The following is a 23,149-nucleotide window of genomic DNA, read 5'->3' on the forward strand; positions in this document are numbered from 1 at the left end:
CCCCCTTTCCTAGTCAAACTAGGAGGGGAAGGAAAGGGAAGAGGGGAAGAAGGAAAGGGGGTCGCCCCCTCCCCAATTCGAATTGGGCTTGGGGGGAGCGCCCCTCCTCTTGGCCGCCTCCTCCTCTCTTCCACTAAAGCCCATGAAGGCCCATTAACCCTCCGGGGGGTTCCAGTACCCCCCCCCCCCGATACTCCGGAAAATGCCCGAACCTATCCGGAACCTTTCCGGTGTTCAAACATAATGTTCCAATATATCAATCTTCATGTCTCGATCATTTCGAGACTCCTCGTCATGTCCGTGATCACATCCGGGACTCTGAACAACCTTCGGTACATCAAATCACATAACTCACAATACATATCATCATCGAACATTAAGCGTGCGGACCCTACGTGTTCGAGAACTATGTAGACATGACCGAGACTCATCTCCGGTCAATAACCAATAGCGGAACCTAGATGATCATATTGGTTCCTACATATTCTACGAAGATCTTTATCGGTCAAACCGCATAACAACATATGTTGTTCCCTTTGCCATCGGTATGTTACTTGCCCGAGATTCGATCATCGATATCATCATACCTATTTCAATCTCGTTACCGGCAAGTCTCTTTACTCGTTCCGTAATGCATCATCCCGTAACTAACTCATTAGTCACATTGCTTGCAAGGCTCATAGTGATGTGCATTACCGAGAGGGCCCAGAGATACCTCACCGACAATCGGAGTGACAAATCCTAATCTCAGTCTATGCCAACTCAACAAACACCATCGGAGACACCTGTAGAGCATCTTTATAATCACTTAGTTACATTGTGACGTTTGATAGCACACTAAGTGTTCCTCCGGTATTCGGGAGTTGCATAATCTCATAGTCATAGGAACATGCATAAGTTTTGGAGAAAGCAATAGCAATAAACTAAACGATCATAGTGCTAAGCTAACGGATGGGTCTTGTCCATCACATCATTCTCTAATGATGTGATCCCGTTCATCAAATGACAACACATGTCTATGGCTAGGAAACTTAACCATCTTTGATTAACGAGTTAGTCTATAGAGGCATATACTAGGGACACTCTGTTTGTCTATGTATTCACACACGTACTAAGTTTCCGGTTAATACAATTCTAGCATGAATAATAAACATTTATCATGATATAAGGAAATATAAATAACAACTTTATTATTGCCTCTAGGGCATATTTCCTTCAAAAAATCAAGGGGTTTAGAGAAAGTTTGAGTATAGTTCCTTCACAACTATAAAGTTGGTTCAAAAACTAGTTTGAATTCCTAGGAAAAATTGGATAGATAAATTTGGCTGAAATTTGGTGTAGGGAGGTGATTTAGGAGTATGGAGGCACTGGTAAAATTTCTTACCATTTTGGTACTCCTAAATAGTACTTCCTTCAAAGTGCTCCTCTCTGGACACAAACTTTGGAGAATTGTTGGGAGAGATTGGCTTGGCAAAAGAATGCTAATTTTGGCATGCTCAAGAGATTATGGACACCCTCAAAGTGAGTCCAGAAACAAGAATTGGATGCTATGCTCACCCTGAGCATGAGATCTTGAGCATATTCAAGGTTTATATGGTCCAAAGGATTTATGATAATTTTATGGGAATTTTTGGAAAGGCAGAAATATAGGTTGCTTCACAACCTAGGGCAACAGGACTATTCCTTTTATAGGAAAAATAATATTAGAATGAAATAGAATTTGTGGTTGGGCTAGGATGGAATGACATGGTCTTGGCAAAGTTTTGGATATTTTAAACCATTTGGGACAGAAAAATTATCTCCCCACATTTTAAGTCCATAGAGTCATTCCGAAGAAAATCCAATGTCAAATTCAAAGAAAGCCAAATGAGTTTTTGAAAAGAGAAGGTGCCAAAAATCAGGGTGTGAGACTCAAACGTGGGCACAAACATCAGCATGAAGCATAGACAACACCATACATGCACCCTCCCCCATCTACCCTCAGTCTGTTATGTGATGACACGGTAACACGTGACCTAAAACACCTAGGATGAATGACATGAGTAACCAAAGTGTAGGCCGAGGCAGTGAAAATATTATTCGATGACACAAAGCCGACATCAAACCACACCCGAAGCTTTCAGAGATCCTTATTTGTAGGGAGCTTAAAGTTGAAGCCATTTCGAAATCAGGTACTCCTAGTTTCTTTTGGGTGCTTAACAATTTATTAGGTTATTGAGGTAATAGGAAAGGAACAACCAAGATAACTTCTAATGGTGAAGACAAGACACACTTAGATGATCCACGATAAGTCAGGGTGTGCAAAACCGAACCAAAAAAACAAACTGCACTGAAAATTCAGGTTTTTTAGGTTTTGGTTTTAGTTTTGAAATCTAAAAACCATTTGCATTTTGGTTTTTTCGGTTAGAAACCAAAAACCATTTGGTTAAACCAAATTAACCAAAGTTGAGATTTTTTGGGTTCAAAAGCGTAACGGGCTGCTATAGTGTAGTACTATCTAGGCCATTTAGTGCTTCAAATTTATGTAATTAGCCCGACTGCTTATCCAACGTCCCTTCTTTATCCTTTTATAATTATTTCTTCCTCATTATGATATATATCATGCATTTAGACATGGAAAAGTTATGTGTTGGCTCAAAAATTCACGTCAACTTTGGTTAATTTGGTTATTATCGAAACCGAACCGAACGTAAATGGGTATTACCGAAACCGTATCGTATCTATGTATAAAACCGTATAAACCAAAGTATAAAAACCATATAAACCATAAACCGTATAAACTGAACAGTATCAAACCCAAAAAACTGAATGCACACCCTGACATGTAAGGGGTTTCACACAGTGGAGGTTCTACCTAGGTTTGGGCCCTCCGTTCTAGGGTAACATCCTACTCCCGTTGGATGTTTCTCTCTTGTATGATGTGGTTACAATGTGTGATCTTGTCGATCTGCTTGGAGCTATTGAGCTGCTAAGAACTTGCTAAAACTTGTCTAGAATTTATCCTAGCTTCTTCTTATATAGGGGTGACGAAGCAGCATGATATAATGAGAAATATTAGCACGGAGAGAATGCTAACATAAACCAGCAAGCATATTCATGTGGTATTCAGATGCACTGCAGTCAGTTGCTTAAAATTGGGTGGGGGAGAGGGGGCTCCATGGACATCATTTATTCATTCAAAACAATCCCAGCCAAAGGGTAGAGTGTCATTTAAGAAATTTGACAACAAGAATCAAAGCGCATTGAAGATTGCTTTTATGAAAAGATAAAAGCGTTCAAAGAAACAAAAAATGAGCAGCTTTTTTATCAACAAATTTCCTTTCTTTTCCTTATATTATATATTATGAACATGACAAGAATTGCCAAAAACTCAACAATGCCTGATAGGCCAATAAAAAAAGGTTAATGGCCTCACACACCAGCTGCTGAGATCACAACTCGCCACACTGACACAATCAATTGGACTTATTGTCACTCACTCCTGTACTTGAGAAAACTCTCGCAACCCCTCATGACAAACACTGAAAGAAAGCCAAGAAAAAAAATACACAATCATTTTAGGAATCTCTACTTCGTACCAGAGTGTCTACCGTTTGATGAAAGCCTTCTGCTATCGCTACCACTTAAAGGTTGCCTTCCAGATCTGTTTTGTCCATTTGAGGTTTTTCTTGACGCTGATGGTATTTGGGAGTGACTTGGTGTCCTGATATAAAGAAAATGAAAGAAAAAAATATTAGTCTTTAGGTAGAAAACTTGATAAGTCTTATGCAATGGTCTGCTATTCTGTCCCTGTATATCAATCCTTAATTTCACTATTATCAAATATATCACAAAATTGAGCGAAATTAAAAGAAAACATATGTTCAGGTAATTATTTTCTAAAGGCGTGTCCAATTAATTTTAGACAGTTCATTCAGAAGATCCAACATTAAAATTCCTATTGCCTTCTAAGAGGTGAGAGGTTATTACTTATGTAACATTTACTACCATTCAAGGGCAAGGAAGACTTTTCGTTACATATTGAATGAAGTACATCTGGGTATAATTAACTATCCTTCTAATGTACTCCCTCCGCCCCATAATATAAGAGCGTTTTTTACACTAGTGTAGTGTCAAAAACGCTCTTATACTATGGGATGGAGGGAGTAGATCTCAATAGAAAAAATTAATTGTGTCAAGGAGCTCCTATGTTTTTTTTAAAGATGCATCAATATATTACTCCCTCTGTCCCATGGGACGGAGTGAGTACTAATTTCGCCGTAAATGGTAACCTAATATTTCCATGTCAAATACAAGCATAAAATTGAGAAAGATAAGCATAGACGTCGTTGGAATCATAAAAAGTATTTCAGATACAAATCATACAAAAAAATTGGAGTTCAAATATCTTGAACTAAAACCACGACACTTATTATGGATCGGAGGGAGTACGAAGTAATAAAAAATTCTTTAGTTCGAAAGTAGATCTTTTTTGTAATACTAATCTTACAATAGTATAAGAACATGTAGTTTGTACATTATCAATGTACATTTACAGTCATAATCATATCCTACCAAAAACATTTTGAAATGAAATACACGAAAAATCTTAGCTTCCAATGGTAATCATATCATACCAATAATATTATTTTGGTATTCATATGAGTCAAGAAAATAGTTTTACATGATGGAAAGGAACAATTAGAGCATTAAAAATCTTCCTTCTCTACTCAGTAAATCACTAAAATAAAAATGCCCTTCAAAACAGTTTACTCTTGATCCATGGACGGCTAACATTAAGCTCTCCTCTTACTTCTTAGGTGGTAAGTGGGCCATCCTAACAGAGACCTTAGATGAAACAATATGTACTTGCGGATATGCGGTCCAAGCTAATGAAATTCCAGAAGTCTAGAAGCTCTACGGTCAAACTTGGCAAACAACATTCTCGAAATTCGCTGTCATCCATGTTCATCAATGAAATTTTCCTCTTAAATAATGCACTGGCCAACCTGTATCGCCCAATCACTAATTTTACTAGGTGGCTGATCATGTGTTTTGTTTCCCATTCTAATAATCAAATTAATACACAAACTTTGTTTGCTGTAATGTTAACTGCATTAACATAAAATGCTTACCTTGTATCTGAGGCCTCTCTTATTTTCGGTTGTGGTTTCTTTATCTTTGACCCACTTTGAATAACTGAACTGTTTATGCTTGGAACATTGAACTGCCAAAGTGCATCTGATTCTGAGGAATCACTCGTTGCAACGTCAATATCATCGGAATCATCGGTATTCGTTGAGCAAAACCGAGGTCTTTGCTGCTCATCTCTCAAACCTGAATGGTATCTTTGGTAAAAGAAGTCAGGAAGAGCCGTGTTGTCTCCTTCCCAATCACCAAGAGAGTGATTGTTGTTCACCACAACCTTATCTACCCAGTCCCCACAAACTGTTTCCCTTTCTTCTCCCATCTGAAAATTCACCCTTGAATTACTATCTGGCCACGAAGGAGAATCATTTGATGCTAATAAATCCTGAAGATCAAAGCTTGGTTTCTTTTGTCTCAATTTAGGATTGGGTCTAACCTGTAGAAAAATCAAACCACACATGATTGTAGAAATACTGAATGCGTCAGCTGAAAGGACAGTGAAGTACAATCAGTGCACTAAGATTACATGCAGACCTTTTACTTCTATGTGGATCATTCAATTTATGTGCAAGATCTGATGCAGAAGTTAATGGCATTATTACCTCTATGTTTCCGACATCCTCCATTGGTTGCCTGAAGTTAGCTTGGCCAGGCAACAAATCACAACTGCCCTGTCGCCTATTTGAAAAAACAGGAGAAGGCATCTTCGTGTTTAATGCTTCAGAGTGGCGAGTAATGTTTTGCTCCGATCCTGAATCTTTCATTTGTAATGCTGTTTTCAGTCGAGAAACCTGAATGGTAACAGCGATTGTGAATGTCTTGAATAATAAAGGACAGTAAGAAAGGAACATATAGTAGTAGCAGGAAAAAACCTGCTCCTTGAGCTCTTTAACTTCTCCGGATTCTTTATTAAGTCGAGCAGCACCAAGTTCAACCGTAGAAACACGCTCGGCAAACTTCAAGGTGCTTATGGTTTCTCCTACAGCATCACTTTCCGGGCTTATATGAACAAACATCAAGGTTTTGGCCTGACCTCCTGTTAATACATTGATGTAGGACAATGAAAAACAATGCAAATTGTACTCAATAGTCTGATGTACTAAGAATTGCAGGAGAGTCATCTTACCGAGAGAATCTTGGAGGAGTTGTGTTAATTTACTATTCCTGTAGGGTACGTGAGCATTCTTCTGGGCAAGTGAAGCAATTACATCCCCTAAGGCTGACAATGATTTGTTAATATGCTGTGCTTCTTTTAACCTTTCTCCGGTGACCTCTGACTTGTCAACCCGCTCGCTGCCTGCAAGATCAACTAAATGCATGCAGCCACGGATAATGTTCCCTGAAGTCAAATCTTTTCCTTGGACATGAACAGTTAAACAACTGCAAGTTTACAAGAATATTTCATTATATTCCATAATTATGTTAAATATTACTTTGAAGTAATTCTGTTGCACAGAAAAGGTTGTGAAGTCACCTGTGGGAACGACTACTCCGGTCGTTTAACGCAGTGGCACCCACAGTGCGATTCCTGTGTCCAATGTTCATCAGTTCCATTACATCCATCGTCGATGCCACACGGACAAGGCTTGCATCCGGCACATTAATTCCATTTTGAGAATTATTCCGAATCTCTAATGTATATATTTGTTAAAGAAAATTATTGGTATGACAGTATAAGGATTTTCGTGAAAGCAATGTTTTAAAAAGAAACTGACACAATTTGACAGAAATATGATTTCAGTAAGGATATCTTTTGTTGAGACCATCACTGATGAGTAGATCCCTGACTTGTTCATTGTAAATCTCGATCATTTGCACAGCAATATCATAGACAAAGGTTCCTTTTCTTTTTTCAGCAAGGTTAAATAGGTCCCCAAGTGCCCGATAGTTTACACCTTGGGTTTGCTCAGTCATATTCTTGGGTCCACTCTACATAAAACCAAAAGAGAAGATGTTAAGAATAAAGAAGGCCTCCGTGATAAATAGGTATTACATACAGAAATTGTTGGCATTGTGCTATTGTCCTCACTACTCACCATTGTGAATGTCTTGCCTGATCCAGTTTGGCCGTATGCAAAGATACAAACATTGTACCCATCAAGAACAGAGCGAATAAGGGGTTGAGTATCTAAGAATACCTCATCTGCATGACAGAATTTCCTGTGAATTTTCTTCCACATAAGATACTAAAAAAAATAAGAACATGGTAAAATACCTTGAGTTGAAGATGGTCCGAAAACCTTGTTGAAGCTAAACGATTTCCGGCCATCCTTTCCAGATTTCGAAGGAGTAATGATGGTAATATTTCCATCATCAATGCAGCCCACAGTGGATGAACTTACTTGTCCAGGTAAAAAGGGTCGTATCCTACAATACACCCTGATACTACCTAGAGACATGACATACAGAAGAAATTTCATATTTTAGGCAATAATTTTTCTCAGTGAACCAAAATTTTCCTTAATTGAATCAGAAACTGGGTGTAAAAATTTATTCAAACAAGCATACCTTTAAGATCTTGCACTTGATTGTACAGTTTTCTATTTTCTTCAAGAACTTTGTGGTAACCGGAGGCAGCATGTGCAAGGCTAAACAGATGCCTTCCTGAAATTAATTTTGCAAATAGTGATGTGGAAGTGAAATTATATCAAAGTAGTAGTGAACCACCCAAAGTACACTCATATACGGAAGAGGATTTGTAGCACCGGGGTGCTCCACCCCCCTATATGAACATTAAGTTCAAAAAACACAGGGAAATTTGAAAAAATAAATCTGTGATTTTGGGATATCAAACTTTGGTGTCCAATCTAATTTCGTGAAAAAATACCAGGAAACCTATCCGAGGCAAAAAAGACAAAAAAAATCCTATGTACAGAAAAAACTGTTTGGATAGATTTTAGTTCAGACTATTTCCTTCGCCAGGGATACTTTTCCTGGTATTTTTTCACAAAACTTCACACGGGAGTGGATTGGGCACCCAGGTTTTATATCCCCAAATTCCAGATTTTTCCGAATTTTTTTGGTATTTTTAATATTCAATATTCATATAGGGGTGTGGAGCACCCAGGAGCTCCTGTGTATTTCCCACTCATATACCTAATATGTTGAGGTCCTCAGCGTACTTCATTTGTATAAACTCCATACCCGCTCTTGTTGTTTGAAGATTAGCCTTAAGATCCTATAGACAAGAAACATGAACAGCACTGTAACCGCTGTCAAGAATTATGAAGGAAATGAATACTAAAATACTACCTCAAGATGCTTTGACTGCTGTTGGAGAATTGAATGTTGCTTCAGTGCCACCTTCCCTGATGCTTCTTTTTTTGTTTGTTTATGCTTGGAGTAAATCTCTGATGTATCCATCTACAGAGGATGATACAAAATTTAACGTTGGGTGAAAGCCAAAAAAATAGTAAATGGTAATCCTAACTATCACTGTTAGCAGCAGACGTACTTACTAGAGGAGTAAAACAAAAAACATTGTTGAAGCATAAAGAAGAGTAATTTATAGCTTGCCTTTCTCTCACTAAAATTAGGAGTGGCCTCAACGAGAACCTTAGATTTGGAGAAGCATTTGGTGCTGTCTGTGCCATTTTTCAGAGCAGCTTTCACCTGTCCCAATGGATTGATTCTGGTTATCACATTGCCAATTGCAAGCACAACGTAGAAGGATACCAAAAACAAGAGACAAATACAGAGAAAATGACACTGAACATACCAATTCATTTTGGCCCTTCAAGCAATTCTCGAATTCATCGACGAGTTTACCCAGCATCGACTCTAAGAGCTGCATACAAACAACACAACGGATGAAAAAGGGAATCCAATTGGCATACGTATGTCCCATTGAATTAGTAATGAGCCATCAAAAGAAACTTGGGGAAGCAGATTGACCAACCTGCGGAACTTCATCTGGCCTCTTGTCGGACAAAACCGCGCTGACCAGCATTTTCAGCGGACGTGACCTCGACTGTTTCAAGACAATAATGCATCAAGCCACTAAGCAATTAAGCAGATTCCATCTAGTATCAAATTAAGACGAAAAACAAACGTGGCAGTGCATGGAGCTAACCATGTCACCGCAATCAAGATGGGCATCGCCATTGAATCCAGCATCCTCATAGGGTGCTTCCCCCTCGTTCATTGATTGGCACCTCCGGAAAGGCTCCGAGTTCTTCCTTACCAAGGACTTGCCGGAAGCCGAGGGTTTCAAGTTCCCCCCGTATTTCCACAGCCCGGTGCCCCCGCATTGTTTCCAGTCGCCGTACGACTTCAATGCCAGCACGCAGTTCACCACCCTGGCGTTCTTCCCTCCCTGCGCTCGGAAAGGCAAAAGAGAAAGAAAAAAAAAGGCGCAATCAGGGTCACAGCACAGCTCCACGAGAGAGTGCGTCTAAAGCAAAGATGCCCGTCATAAGCGCTTTGCTGGAGCTGCAAGCAAGACCGCGTGGGGGCGACTACGCGGCACACGGACGGGGGCGGCCCGACAACGAACCTGCTCCAAATCGGAGGCCTCGAAGCACGGCAAGCCGATCTCCTGCGCCGCCACCAGGAAGTTGCGCACGTTCTCGAAGTACTGGAACGCCGACAGCGCGGCGCCGTCGACCGAGTCCGCCGTGACCACCTGCGGGTAGCGTCACTACTTGTCAGCCGAGCAGAGGCGAGCGGCGGGGGCGGATCAAACTGACGAACACAACGAGCGCTTTGCCTTCTGGACCGCGCCTGGGTGGACCCTGTTGAGCGCGCTGCAGAGGATCTGGCCGTTGCGGAGGCCGAGGCGGAACTCCTCCTCCGACGGCTCCTCCGGCAGGTCCCGCCCGGCGACGGCCCCCACCGTGCGGCGCAGCCACCCGGCCGCCTCGTTCCGCCTAGCCGCTGCAGCAAGCGAAGCAAACTCATTCAGCAACGCGCGCGAGCCAGCCGAAGCGGCACAGATAACTGAAAAAACAGGTGGCGACGCGAGAGCGGGCGGGAGGGGAGCGCTGACCGGCTTCCCCCGTCCTGCGCGAGGCGAGGTCGCGGTCGCTGAGGCGGCAGCCGTGCTCCCGTAGCACGTCCTCCACCACGGCGGCCGCGGAGAGCGAGAAGAGCGACGCCGCCTCCGCCATCCGGGGCGCCCGGTTTTCGGTTTGAAAATGGACGGTGGAATTAGGCCGTCGCCGAGTCCATCAATGCTCTCCCTCTCTCTTTCTCTGCGTGGTGGTTTTTGGGGATGGTTATAATGGAGGGAGCCGGAGAGGTGGGAGCTTTGTGGGTAGCGGCGACGCTGCTTGCCTGCCCGCTTTCCTTTCGGCTCCTTCGGGTTTAAACAAACACAAACAATTGTGGTTAGTGGAGTGGAATGGGGATTTATATATTTCTCGTCTTCCCTTTCGCCTCCTCCTCCGCCTTTCCTTGTCTTCGCCGTTCTGGGGTTTTGTTCGAGTAAAGTGCACTCTGCTCTCCACACCCATGTTGATTTGGTTGCTCTGGCTCCGCAACTATTCACTTTTTTTTTGACACTGCTAATCGCTGTCATTTCTTTTCAATCTGTTCAGCTAAAAGACAACAACCAACTATTAGCAGTTATTATGATTCTTTTCCGATACGATCCTCCTTGCAGGTAGGAGCGGCAACAGATGATTTGACTCTTGATGAAACATACGGTGGATCCTTTTAAGGATGGGGGATCAAGTACTAAACCAATTCAATGATGTAGGACGTGGAGTTAATTTTAAAGAAAGCATGTTGGGGCAGTCTAGGGCCTGTACAATGGAGTATTCTAAAGTTAAAAAAATCTCAAAATAAATAGAAATGTACCTACCGTGTATAATACATTTCTGTAAGTTTTCATGTTGGAATGTGTTTTGGTGCAAACTACTCCCTCTGTTCCAACTTGACTTCCATTTGTTCAAAAATGGATGTACCTATATATTAGAACATGTTTAGATACATCTATATTTTGATAAATGAAAGGCATGTATTGTGGAACGAAGGGAATACATATTAATGGGATGTTTGGTTTGTGACTAAGATTGTCTTAACTTACCACGCCTAACCGTAGGCAACTTCGTTTAACTTATGAGTGTGTTTGGTTCAAGCCTTATCTTAGTCAAGATGCTTTTGCCACACCAAGGCTTCGTATCATACACTCAAAAACTACGGCAAGATTTCCTTATGCTGTGGTTGGATATCTGTATTGGAAGCCTTTGTATTGAATTGGTCTCAATACTAATTCAATAAAGAAATTGCAATGGACATGAATAAGAATGTCATTGCTTGGATGATGTATTGGATCCTTTTCTGACCGTTGTTCCGGTTCAAATGCGAAACAGCCGACTTGAAAGTTTGGGAATACAAAATCCAATTCAGGACTTCGGTACGAACATCCAACCGCGGCATTAGACTCGCCAACTTGTGCCTCTCATTTTATTGAGCCAAACTTAGGCAGGCTTGGCGAAAACAAGTGTATGCCGACTGTGGCATTGCAAGACCTGGAACCAAACTGCACCTAAAATATAAAAGTTTACGACTTTTTTGTCCAGCTCACACCAAAACGTGTATCATGAAATTTTACAGATATGTAGTGTACATATCTATATACATCTGTATTTTTTCTATTTTTTAGAAAAAATTAAAATATTATTTTCAATTTTCAAAAAAATTGAGATGATAATTCCACAAAGGTTCGTTCCTACATGTTCAAAAAAAAGCCACACAATTGCTTGCTTACATTTTGCCAAAACTTTCATGTCTGTTTAGCACAGGGGAGTATATATACTACTAGTACCTGCCGCCTAGCCGTTGACAAGGTCGTGTCGGCGTTTTCCGATGACACACGCCATGACTTTACCCATTTCAATACTCAAACTCAGTGTAAAAAGACATACGACTAGTAAGCCAAGTCACAGGACTGACATGCTTTTAATTCAGAAGAAAAGGACTGGTACTTCTCCCCACTCAAAATGCATGCGATTTTGCCAATTGGAATGCCAACTGTTCTTCGACCCATAATTTGTTTTTCTGCCATTTTTGTTCCTAGGCTAGGATCATTGCGTCCAACCGTACGTGCCCAGGACACGGGGACTATATATAGGAAGGAAACGTCCAAAGAGCAAAGTTTTTGGCAAGTTTTACGTACCACGAGCGATATATGACCAATGCAGGAAATGAACGGAAGATGGAGTGTTACACTCAGCCGTACCTACCGTGGCCATCACTAACTAACTTTGCAGTGTACGACGAATCATTATTTTCGTTGTTGCGTGGGGCAGCGTACGATTAATCTCGGGATCACCACCAACTCAGCATGTTTGACCTTGCCTTGAGTTACGATCCACCCAACCCGTAGGGCACAGATCTGGATAGGAAGGGACGCCACAAGATTTCAGCTACTACTAGTTCTTGAGAAAAGGGATTTCAGCTCGTCTTTTAGTACTACATATGTGTAAAATTTCACACCTTGTGGCGTCCATTTGTACTACTCCCTCCATTCCTCTTTATAGTGCGCCTTTGGCTGGGGCACTTATACCAATGTATGAGCTGGCGTCTTTGTTTGGACAAGAATTACCCCTCCCCCTGCTTGGTCTGTCACGCACGTGGGTACCTGCTGCTGCATTGCCGTGAACTAGTTGAGGGTTATTTCGTCCAAAGCAGCTTCACAGCGCTTATGCGCACTACATATCGAAATCGAAGCCAAAAAACTATACGCACTAGAATCTGGAACGGAGGGAGTAGTTATTTGGCTTCTTTATTCCTGATTATAAAGAAAACGATTGAAGTGCAACACTCCATCTGTCTCGCATGTTCCCGTGAATCCCACTCAGGTTCAAGAAGTTTCAGTGCGATGGGGGATTAGAGCATCTCCCATTGCTTTCACAAAAGTGAAGCACAGTTAGACTATCCACAGTGATTTCTCTCTTAGTACTCGGCTATCTCTACTTATTTAAAAAGAATGTAAAATTCTTATTTTATCTTTTTCCCACCATCTTTTCGTTCAATCTTTCATGTATGATAATCAATCAACTTAACTTATTTATCTTTTGAACCAATTTTATTTTAATTTACTTATCAAACTTCTAATCAAAATATAAAGTAATTCACGGTCAAAATTTGATAAACATTTATTTACACAATCGCATTATTATGGAAAATCACAAGCTAACATACTAGAATATTTATATCCCGTTGCAACGCACGGACATTGTTCTAGTTTGCTTAGATAGTCTCACACCTCTCAAACCCGGTCCATTTGTGGGCTAAGTTTGAGTAGTGTCGGATAGTCCGAACACGTCCTCCATGTCAGCCCAAATCTCACCAAACCCACCTAGGCCCCATCTGCAGCCACACTTCCCCCTTTGTCCTCTCTCACCTCTCTCGTTTTCATGAGCAGGACGAGGATGGAGTATGGACAGTGACTCCACAGTGTCGAGGCCCTCGCCCTCGCCCCTCGAGCAAGCGCCCACGTGAAAGATCGGGGATGACGCCTAGAGGGGGTGAATATGCCCTTTAAAATAATTACGGTTTAAACTTGACAAACGTGAAATAAAAGTAGCATGTAATTTGTCAACTACAGAACCTAAAACAACTTGGTTCACCTATGTGCACAAACAACTTATGCTAAGCAAGATAAACAACTATGTGATAACAACATATATAACATGAAACACTATGGCTATCACAAAGTAATGTGCATAAGCAAAGGGTTCGGATAAGACATAACCGAAGCGCGCGGAGACGATGATGTATTTCGAAGTTCACACCCTTGCAGATGGTAATCTCCGTTTAAAGTGGTGTGGAGGCACAATGCTTCCAAAATACCACTAGGGCCACCGTAATCTCCTCACGCCCTCACAGAATGTAAGATGTCGTGATTCCACTAAGGAACCCTTGAGGGCGGTCACCGAACCTGTACCAACCCTTAGGGGTCATCACCGAACTCGTACACTATGAAGACCCTTGTAGCGGTCATCGAAACCCGTACAAATTGCTCAGGACAATCTTCACAACTTAATTAGAGACCCGGACGTTTGTCCCGGAGCTTTCCACCACAATGGTTGAGCTCCGCGACACCAACAACCATCTAGGGCGCCCAAGCACCCAAGAGGCACAAGCTCGAGGCTGCCCAAACACCCAAGAGTAATAAGCTTCTCAAATTTTGCTTCCAAGTATCACCGTGGAGAACTCAAACCGATGCAAGTAATGCAATGGCAAGAACACACGAAGTGGTCAAGTCCCTCACTCCCAAATCCCACCACAACAATAAAAGATATGGAGGAATATGAGAGGAAGAACAAGGAAAACACGAAGAACAAAGAACTAAATCCAAGGGGATCCCTCACATAGAGGAGAAATTGATTGGTGTCAACGTAGATCTAGATGTCCTATCTCTTTTCCCTCAAGAACTAGTAAGAATCATTGGAGGAATTGAGAGATAGCAAGCTCGTAGAAGGTCAACAATGAGGGCAAAACACGAGCTCAGAGGATAAGGTCCATTGGGGAATAAGACCCCCTTTTATAGGTGGGGACAAATCCAACCGTTTTACCCACAGCCTGAACACAAGCGATACTACCACTCGGGCGGTAGCTCCCGGAGTATAGTGCAATGGCGAAGCACCCCGAGGCAGCAGTGCCGTCGAAGCAGTACTACCGCTCGCCCCAGCGATACTACCGCTGGGGTTGCAGTACACAAGGGAGAAGTGGAGGTAGGGCAGAGTAAGGCGACAGTACCCCAGCAGTGGTACTACCGCGCCTTACTACCGCCCTACTACCCCGGAGAGGAAAATGACACGCCTCCGTCGTATCTATAAATTTTGATTGTTTCATGCCAATATTATACAACTTTCACATACTTTTGGCAATATTTTATATGATTTATTGGACTAACATATTGATGCAGTGCCCAGTGCCAGTTCCTATTTTTGCATGTTTCTGCTTCGAAGAATATCCATATTAAATGAAGTCCAAACGTGATAAAAATTTAAGGAGAATTATTTTGGAACATTTGTGATTTTTTGGGAGGTGGAATCAATGCAAACGGGGGCCCACAACCACCACAAGACACCTAAGGCGCGCCAGGCAGTCCAGGCGCATGGTGGTGGGTTGTGCCCTCCTCAAACATTGGTTACAGATCTACTTCGGGGGCAAGGAAGCTTATATCCGGAAAAAAATCGTGTTAAAATCTTAGCACAACCAGAGTTACGGATCTCCGGATATTTAAGAAACGATTTTCGGCCAGATCTGGGGAACGCGAAACAGAAGAGAACAGAGAGGGAGATCCAATCTCGGAGGGGCTCCCGCCCCTCCACCGCTATGAACCAGAGGGGGAACTCTCCTCCCATCTAGGGGGAGGCCAAGGAAGAAGAAGAAGGAGGGGGGCTCTCTCCCCCTCCCCCGACGGCGCCGGAATGCTGACGGGGTAATTGCTACCTCTTGAGCACTGCGTTGGATTTCCCCAAAGAGGAGAGGATGATGCAGCAAAGTAGCGTAAGTATTTCCCTCAGTTTTTGAGAACCAAGGTATCAATCCAGTAGGAGGCTACGCGCGAGTCCCTCGTACCTACACAAAAATAATAGCTCAACGCAACCAACACGCTTAGGGGTTGTCAATCCCTTCACGGTCAATTACGAAAGTGAGATCTGATAGAGATGATAGATAATATTTTTGGTATACAGATGCAAAGTAAAAAGTAAAAGGGCAAAGTAAAAAAGCAAAGCAATAATAAAGTGATGGAGATTGATATGATGAGAAAGAGACACGGGGGCCATAGGTTTCACTAGTGGCTTCTCTCAAGAGCATAAGTATTCTACGGTGGGTGAACAAATTGCTGTTGAGCAATTGACAGAATTGAGCATAGTTATGAGAATATCTAGGTATGATCATGTATATAGGCATCAAGTCCGAGACAAGTAGACCGACTCCTGCCTGCATCTACTACTATTACTCCACTCATCGACCGCTATCCATCATGCATCTAGAGTATTAAGTTAAAAACAGAGTAACGCTTTAAGCAAGATGCCATGATGTAGAGGGATAGTTTCATGCAATATGATAAAAAACCCATCTTGTTATCCTCGATGGCAACAATACAATACGTGCCTTGCTGCCCCTTCTGTCACTGGGAAATGACACCGCAAGATCGAACCCAAAGCTAAGCACTTCTCCCATGGCAAGAAAAACCAATCTAGTAGGCCAAACCAAACTGATAATTCGAAGAGACTTGCAAAGATAACCAATCATACATAAAAGAATTCAGAGAAGATTCAAATATTATTCATAGATAGACTGGATCATAAACCCACAATTCACCAGTCTCAACAAACACACCGCAAAAAGAAGATTACATCGAATAGATCTCCACGAGAGAGGAGGGGAACATTGTATTGAGATCCAAAAAGAGAGAAGAAGCCATCTAGCTACTAACTATGGACCCATAGGTCTGAAGTAAACTACTCACACTTCATCGGAGGGGCTTGGATGATGATGTAGAAGCCCTCCGTGATCGATGCCCCCTCCGGCGGAGCTCCGGAACATGCCCCAAGATGGGATCTCGTGGATACAGAAAGTTGCGGCGGTGGAATTAGGTTTTTGGCTCCGTATCTGATCGTTTGGGGGTACGTAGGTATATATAGGAGGAAGGAGTACGTCGGTGGAGCTTTGAGGGGCCCACGAGGCAGGGGGCGCGCCCTAGGGGGGGCGCGCCCTAGGGGGGGCGCCCTCCACCCTCGTGACTGCCTCGTGGCTTTCTTGACGGAGGGTCCAAGTCTCTTGGGTCTTATCTGATGAGAAAATCGTGTTCCCGAAGGTTTCATTCCATTCGGACTCCGTTTGATATTCTGTTTCTCCAAAACACTGAAATAGGCAAAAAACAACAATTCTGGGCTGGGCCTCCGGTTAATAGGTTAGTCCCAAAAATAATAGAAAAGTGGAAAATAAAGCCCAATATAGTCCAAAACAGTAGGTAATATAGCATGGAGCAATCAAAAATTATAGATATGTTGGAGATCTATCAAGCACCCCCAAGCTTAATTCCTGCTCGTCCTCGAGTAGGTAAATGATAAAAACAGAATTTTTGATGAGAAGTGCTACTTGGCATAATTTCAATGTAAATCTTCTTAATTGTGGTATGAATATTCATATTCAAAAGATTCAAGACAAAAGTTCATGTTGACATAAAAATAATAATACTTCAAGCATACTAACAAAGCAATTATGTCTTCTCAAAATAACATGGCCAAAGAAAGCTATCCCTACAAAATCATATAGTCTGGCTATGCTCTATCTTCACCACACAAAGTATTTAAATCATGCACAACCCCGATGACAAGCCAAGCAATTGTTTCATACTTTTGACATTTTCAAAACTTTTTCGATCTTCACGCAATACATGAGCGTGAGCCATGGATATAGCACTATATGTGGAATAGAATGGTGGTTGTGGAGAAGACAAAAAGAGGGGAAGATAGTCTCACATCAACTAGGCGTATCAACGAGCTATGGAGATGCCCATCAATAGATATCAATGTGAGTGAGTAGGGATTGCCATGCAACGGATGCACTAGAGCTATAAGTATATGAAAGCTCAACAAAAGAAACTAAGTGGGTGTGCATCCAACTCGCTTGCTCACGAAGACCTAGGGCATTTTGAGGAAGCCCATCATTGGAATATACAAGCCAAGTTCTGTAATGAAAAATTCCCACTAGTATATGAAAGTGACAGAATGAGAGACTCTCTATCATGAAGATCATGGTGCTACTTTGAAGCACAAGTGTGGTAAAAGGATAGTAACATTGTCCCTTCTCTCTTTTTCTCTCATTTTTTTGTTTGGGCCATTTTATGGCCTCCTTTTTTTCGTCCAGAGTCTCATCCCGACTTGTGGGGGAATCATAGTCTCCATCATCCTTTTCTCACTTGGGACAATGCTCTAAAAATGATGATCATCACACTTTTTATTTTTCTTACAACTCAATACTTAGAACAAAATATGACTATATGAATGCCTCCGGCGGTGTACCGGGATATGCAATGAATCAAGAGTGACATGTATGAAAGAATTATGAACGGTGGCTTTGCCACAAATACGATGTCAACTACATGATCATGCTAGCAATATGACAATGATGGAGCGTGCCATAATGAACGGAACGGTGGAAAGTTGCATGGCAATATATCTCGGAATGGCTATGGAAATGCCATGATAGGTAGGTATGGTGGCTGTTTTGAGGAAGGTATTTGGTGGGTGTATGATACCAGCGAAAAGTGTGCGGTATTAGAGAGGCTAGCAATGGTGGAAGGAAGGAAAGTGCATATAATCCATGGACTCAACATTAGTCATAAAGAACTCATATACTTATTGCAAAAATCTAGAAGTTATCAAAGAAAAGTATTACGCGCATGCTCCTAGGGGGATAGATTGGTAGGAAAATACCATTGCTCGTCCCCGACCGCCACTCATAAGGAAGACAATCAATAAATAAATCATGCTCCGACTTCATCACATAACGGTTCACCATACGTGCATGCTACGGGAATCACAAACTTTGACACAAGCATTTCTTAAATTCACAACTACTCAACTAGCATGACTCTAATATCACCATCCTCATATCTCAAAACAATTATCAAGCATCAATTTTTTTTCTTAGTATTCAACGCACTCAAAAGAAAATTTTACAAATCTTGAATACCGAGCATATTATTATTAAGCAAATTACCATGCTATTAAGACTCTCAAAATAATCTAAGTAAAGCATGAGAGATCAATAGTTTCTATAAAACAAATCCACCACCGTGCTCTAAAAGATATAAGTGAAGCACTAGAGCAAAACTATAAAACTCAAAAGATATAAGTGAAGCACTAGAGTAAAACTATAGAGCTCAAAAGATATAAGTGAAGCACATAGAGTATTCTATCAAATTCCAAATTATGTATGGCTCTCTCAAAAGGTGTGTACAGCAATGATGATTGGGGTAGACTAACAGGCAAAGACTCAAATCATAAAAGACGCTCCAAGCAAAACACATATCATGTGGTGAATAAAAATATAGCTCCAAGTAAAGTTACCGATAGAAGTAGACGAAAGAGGGGATGCCTTCCGGGGCATCCCCAAGCTTTGGCTTTTAGGTGTCCTTAGATTATCTTGGGGGTGCCATGGGCATCCCCAATCTTAGGCTCTTGCCACTCCTTGTTCCATAATCCATCAAATCTTTACCCAAAACGTGAAAACTTCACAACACAAAACTTAAAGTAGAAAAATCTCGTGAGCTCCGTTAGCGAAAGAAAACAAAAGACCACTTCAAGGTACTGTAATGAACTCATTATTAATTTATATTGGTGTTAAACCTACTGTATTCCAACTTCTCTATGGTTTATAAACTATTTTACTAGCCATAAATTCATCAAAATAAGCAAACAACACACGAAAAACAGAGTCTGTCAAAAACAGAACAATCTGTAGTAATCTGTAGCTAGCGCAAGATCTGGAACCCCAAAAATTCTAAAATAAATTGCTGGACGTGAGGAATTTATCTATTAATCATCTTAAGAAAGAATTAACTAAATATCACTCTCTAAATAAAAATGAAAGCAGTTCTCATGAGCGCTAAAGTTTCTGTTTTTTACAGCAAGTTCAACAAGACTTTCCCCAAGTCTTCCCAACGGTTCTACTTGGCACAAACACTAATTAAACACAAAAAACACAACCAAAACAGAGGCTAAATAATTTATTTATTACTAAACAGGAGCAAAAAGCAAGTAATAAAAATAAAATTGGGTTGCCTCCCAACAAGCGCTATCGTTTAACGCCCCTAGCTAGGCATAACAAGCAAGAATAGATCTAGGTATTGCCATCTTTGGTAGGCAATCCATAAGTGGCTCTCATGATAGATTCATATGGTAATTTTATTTTCTTTCTAGGGAAGTGTTCCATGCCCTTTTTAATGGAAATTGAAATCTAATATTCCCTTCCTTCATATCAATAATTGCACCAACCGTTCTAAGGAAAGGTCTACCGAGAATAATAGGGCAAGAAGGATTGCAATCTATATCAAGAATGATAAAATCTACGGGCACATAATTCCTATTTGCAACAATAAGAACACCATTAATTCTTCCCATGGGTTTCTTAATAGTGGAATCCGCAAGATGCAAGTTTAGAGAGCAATCATCAAAATCACGGAAATCTAGCAAATCACACAAAGTTTTGGGAATAGTAGAGACACTAGCACCCAAATCACACAAAACATAAAACTCACAATCTTTAATTTTAATTTTAATAGTAGGTTCCCACTCATCATAAAATTTTCTAGGGATAGAAACTTTCAACTCAAGTTTTTCTTCATAAGATTGCATCAAGGCATCAACGATATGTTCGGTAAAGACTTTATTTTGACTATAAGCATGAGGAGAATTTAGCATGGATTGCAACAAGGAAATACAATCAATTAAAGAGCAATTTTCATAATTAAATTCCTTTAAATCCAATATAGTGGGTTTAGCATCATCTAGGGTTTTATTTCTTTTAATCCCACTTTTATCAATTTCACCATCAAGATCTAAATACTCCAAATTTTTAGAACGCCTTCTAGGTAAAGGTGGATCATATTCAGTCCCATCATTATCAAGATTAATATTGCAAAACAAATATTTAATAGGAGACACATCAATAACTTTTAGATCTTCATCTTTATTTTCATAGGAATTGGAAGAACACGCTTTAATAAAGGCATCTTTCATAGCACGCGTCCTAGCGGTTCTTTCCTTGCACTCATCAATGGAAATTCTCATGGATTTGAGAGATTCATTGATATCGTGCTTAGGAGGAATAGATCTAAGCTTTAAAGAATCAACCTCAAGAGAAATTATATCAACGTTCCTAGCCAAATCATCAATCTTAAGCAATTTTTCTTCAATCATAGCATTAAAATTCTTTTGCGAAGAAATAAATTCTTTAATATTAGATTAAAAATCAGAGGGCATCTTATTATAATTTCCGTAAGAATTATTGTAGGAATTACCATAATTATTAGAGGGATTACTAGGATAAGGCCTAGAGTTGAAATTTCCTCTATACGCGTTGTTACCAAAATTATTCCTACCAACAAAATTCACATCCATAGATTCATTATTATTCTCAATCAAAGTAGACAAAGGCATATCATTAGGATCAGATGAAACACTCTTAGTAGCAAATAATTTCATAAGTTCATCCATCTTTCCACTCAAAACATTAGTTTCTTCTATCGCATGCACTTTTTTATTAGTGGATCTTTCAGTGTGCCATTGAGTATAATTAACCATAATATTATCTAGGAGTTTAGTAGCATCTCCTAAAGTGATTTCCATAAAAGTGCCTCCCGTGGTCGAATCTAAAAACTTTCTAGAAGCAAAATTCAATACGGCATAAAAATTTTGTATAATCATCCACAAATTCAAACCATGAGTAGGGCAATTACGTATCATTAATTTCATTCTCTCCCAAGCTTGTGCAACATGTTCATGATCAAGTTGCTTAAAATTCATAATATCATTTCTAAGAGAGATGATCTTAGCGGTAGGAAAATACTTAGAGATAAAAGCATCTTTGCATTTGTGCCATGAATCAATACTATTTTTAGGCAAAGATGAAAACCAAGCTTTCGCACGATCTCTAAGCGAAAAAGGAAATAGCTTCAATTTAACAATATCATTATCGACATCTTTCTTCTTTTGCATGTCACACAAAACAAGAAGCTTTTAAGATGGGTAGCGGCATCTTCACTAGGAAGGCCGGAAAACGGATCTTTCATGACAAGATTCAGCAAAGCAGCATTAATTTCACAAGATTCAGCATCGGTAAGAGGAGCAATCGGAGTGCTAAGGAAATCATTATTGTTGGTATTTCACACAATTTGGTATTGTCTTGAGCCATCACGACAAACAAGCAATCCAACACACGAGCAAACAAAAGGCAAACGGGCAAAAGAGGCAAATAGAGAAAGAGAGGGAGGATAGAGAGAGAGGGCGAATAAAACGGCAAGGGTGAAGTAGGGGAGAGGCAAATGGAAAATAATGTAATGCAAGAGATAGGGATTGTGATGGGTACTTGGTATGTTGACTTTTGCGCAATCTATCCCCGGCAACGGCGCCAGAAATTCTTCTTGCTACCTCTTGAGCACTGCGTTGGATTTCCCCGAAGAGGAGAGGATGATGCAGCAAAGTAGCGTAAGTATTTCCCTCAGTTTTTGAGAACCAAGGTATCAATCCAGTAGGAGGCTACACGCGAGTCCTCGTACCTACACAAAAACAATAGCTCAACGCAACCAACGTGCTTCGGGGTTGCCAATCCCTTCACGGTCACTTACGAAAGTGAGATCTGATAGAGATGATAGATAATATTTTTGGTATTTTTGGTATAGAGATGCAAAGTAAAAAGTAAAAGGGCAAAGTAAAAAAGCAAAGCAATAATAAAGTGATGGAGATTGATATGATGAGAAAGAGACCCGAGGGCCATAGGTTTCACTAGTGGCTTCTCTCAACAGCATAAGTATTCTACAGTGGCTGAACAAATTACTGTTGAGCAATTGACAGAATTGAGCATAGTTATGAGAATATCTAGGTATGATCATGTATATAGGCATCACGTCCGAGACAAGTAGACTGACTCCTGCCTACATCTACTACTATTACTCCACTCATCGACCGCTATCCAGCATGCATCTAGAGTATTAAGTTAAAAACAGAGTAACACTTTAAGCAAGATGACATGATGTAGAGGGATAGTTTCATGAAATATGATTAAAAAACCATCTTGTTATCCTCGATGGCAACAATACAATACGTGCCTTGCTGCCCCTTCTGTCACTGGGAAAGGACACCGCAAGATCGAACCCAAAGCTAAGCACTTCTCCCATGGCAAGAAAAACCAATCTAGTAGGCCAAACCAAACTGATAATTTGAAGAGACTTGCAAAGATAACCAATCATACATAAAAGAATTCAGAGAAGATTCAAATATTATTCATAGATAGACTGGATTATAAACCCACAATTCATTGGTCTCAACAA

The 23,149-nt window shown here is 40.8% G+C and overlaps 1 protein-coding gene across 1 annotated transcript; it reads right to left on the minus strand.

Annotated features, from left to right (window-relative positions):
• Positions 1–3,370: 3,370 nt before the first annotated feature.
• On the minus strand, positions 3,371–10,436 carry LOC123085640 (kinesin-like protein KIN-14F). The gene is made up of 19 exons (XM_044507310.1): positions 10,115–10,436; positions 9,836–10,002; positions 9,623–9,751; positions 9,200–9,442; positions 9,026–9,097; positions 8,846–8,914; positions 8,644–8,739; positions 8,380–8,490; positions 8,224–8,305; positions 7,636–7,731; positions 7,343–7,516; positions 7,164–7,270; positions 6,878–7,056; positions 6,602–6,763; positions 6,254–6,507; positions 6,000–6,163; positions 5,730–5,918; positions 5,115–5,563; positions 3,371–3,703 (listed from the first exon to the last, which is right to left on the minus strand). Exons 1-19 carry the CDS (start codon positions 10,233–10,235, stop codon positions 3,568–3,570), a joined length of 3,000 nt encoding a protein of 999 aa, XP_044363245.1. The 5' UTR covers positions 10,236–10,436; the 3' UTR covers positions 3,371–3,567.
• Positions 10,437–23,149: the final 12,713 nt, after the last annotated feature.

This window comes from Triticum aestivum, chromosome 4A (genome assembly GCF_018294505.1).
Source record: "Triticum aestivum cultivar Chinese Spring chromosome 4A, IWGSC CS RefSeq v2.1, whole genome shotgun sequence".
Lineage (NCBI taxonomy): Eukaryota > Viridiplantae > Streptophyta > Magnoliopsida > Poales > Poaceae > Triticum > Triticum aestivum.

Coding starts and splice junctions, on each gene's coding strand:
- LOC123085640 (XM_044507310.1), bottom strand. CDS start 10,235: ATGGCGGAGGCGGCGTCGCTCTTCTCGCTCTCCGCGGCCGCCGTGGTG. Junction 6,508..6,601: donor CGGAGTAGTCGTTCCCACAG/GTGACTTCACAA, acceptor GTAAACTTGCAG/TTGTTTAACTGTTCATGTCC. Junction 3,704..5,114: donor AGAGAGGCCTCAGATACAAG/GTAAGCATTTTA, acceptor TCTTTATATCAG/GACACCAAGTCACTCCCAAA.